Source organism: Eimeria mitis, genomic scaffold, assembly GCF_000499745.2.
Source record: "Eimeria mitis Houghton genomic scaffold, Emh_scaff5623, whole genome shotgun sequence".
In the NCBI taxonomy this organism is placed as follows: Eukaryota; Apicomplexa; class Conoidasida; order Eucoccidiorida; family Eimeriidae; genus Eimeria; species Eimeria mitis.
Genome location: NW_013573887.1, coordinates 1,070 through 2,327, shown reverse-complemented (window position 1 = coordinate 2,327; position 1,258 = coordinate 1,070). Strand labels below are relative to the sequence as shown.

At 49.4% G+C, this 1,258-nt stretch overlaps 1 protein-coding gene across 1 annotated transcript in view; it reads left to right on the top strand.

Moving 5' to 3' along the window:
* Positions 1-833: 833 nt before the first annotated feature.
* EMH_0083210 (uncharacterized protein) overlaps positions 834-1,258 on the top strand; it is a gene marked incomplete at both ends in the record, with an annotated part of 628 nt that continues 203 nt past the window's right edge. Inside the window, 2 exons of the mRNA XM_013500616.1 lie at positions 834-946; positions 1,089-1,255. Coding sequence (XP_013356070.1) covers positions 834-946; positions 1,089-1,255 — 280 coding nt within the window. The remainder of the gene's footprint in view (positions 947-1,088; positions 1,256-1,258) is intronic.

The following is a 1,258-nucleotide window of genomic DNA, read 5'->3' as shown; positions in this document are numbered from 1 at the left end:
CTGGGCATTCAGCCTCAGAGCGCGGGGGGAAAGGAGAAAAGGAAGCCTGAAAGTAATTGCAGGGCTCATCACAGCGTCTAGCGATGAAAGCCACTCCCATATATGAGCACATCAGAGCTTCGACGAAGCTTCTTTTAGCACCTATTAGGCATTTTTATTTGCTTGCAGGCAACGTTTCAGGGCCACCTTGATGTGCCTGTGTCAACTTTAGGCAGACAATGCTGCAGTTGGGCGGGCCACGCAAATTCACTAGAGATTCCAGCCTGCCGTGGAGCTACGCTTGCTGCAGTCTGCAGCGAAAACCCCTCGAAGTGAACTTAATGACAGTTTTTTCTGGTAACTAATTGACGATATGGTGGGCCTGTTCTCTTTCAGCATACGCCTCGTCGATTCATGCGCGTCGGTGTTTCCGTGAAGAGGTTGTACGGCTTCATCTTCTTGTACTTGGCGTTTATTTTCTTTTAAGACATTTAAGTGTAGAAAAAGACAATATTTTGATGAGAATGCGCTTCCTTCAGGCATAGAAGGCCGGGTTTGCTCCAGAAAAGTAGTACCCCCCCCTTACAATAGCCATAGATGTTGTGTCACCCTCCGAGATAGAGAGGATGCCAATAGCAACATTTAGTTTCGCCGTGCCGGGCAAACATATTCCCAAGTAACACGGAAACATACATGATCTTTTCATTTGCTGAAAGAAGAAGCATGCATTAGAGTTGAACAGCAAAAGCCACCCCTGGCTCATGAGCGGGCTCGAGTTCAGGCGAAGCATTCTGTCCACATTAACATTGAAATTATAAAAACGCCGTTTTGCATCTTGTGCCAAACGTTATAATATGCCCACTTTATGCTGCAAAATGCGTTTGCTTTTGCCACTTTTCGCTTTCCCTGTGGCAGTCCTCGCAGAGGCGAGTGACATCGTCGAAGTGCCGGTCTCTCCCTTTCCCAGGTCCGAGCTCCCAGACAATGAAGCTTTAGTGTTGGGTCAGACCGCTTTTCCACCGATACAGAGGAAACAACGCGTGAGATCGGCGACCTTAGCGGTTGCCTTCTTGGCTGCCGCAGTTGCTACTGCGTTTTTGCTCTTTCAGTGCTTCAAGGCCCTACAATCCAACGGAAGTTCGAGCACCTATGGAACAAATAGGCGAAGACTCGCGGGGGGACCTTCAGACCCAGACTCATGCGAAGTATGCTTTGCTCAACATAACCTGGGCGCCGATGTCAGGCACAGCGCTGGACAGGCTGGAGGCGCACAGGCTAT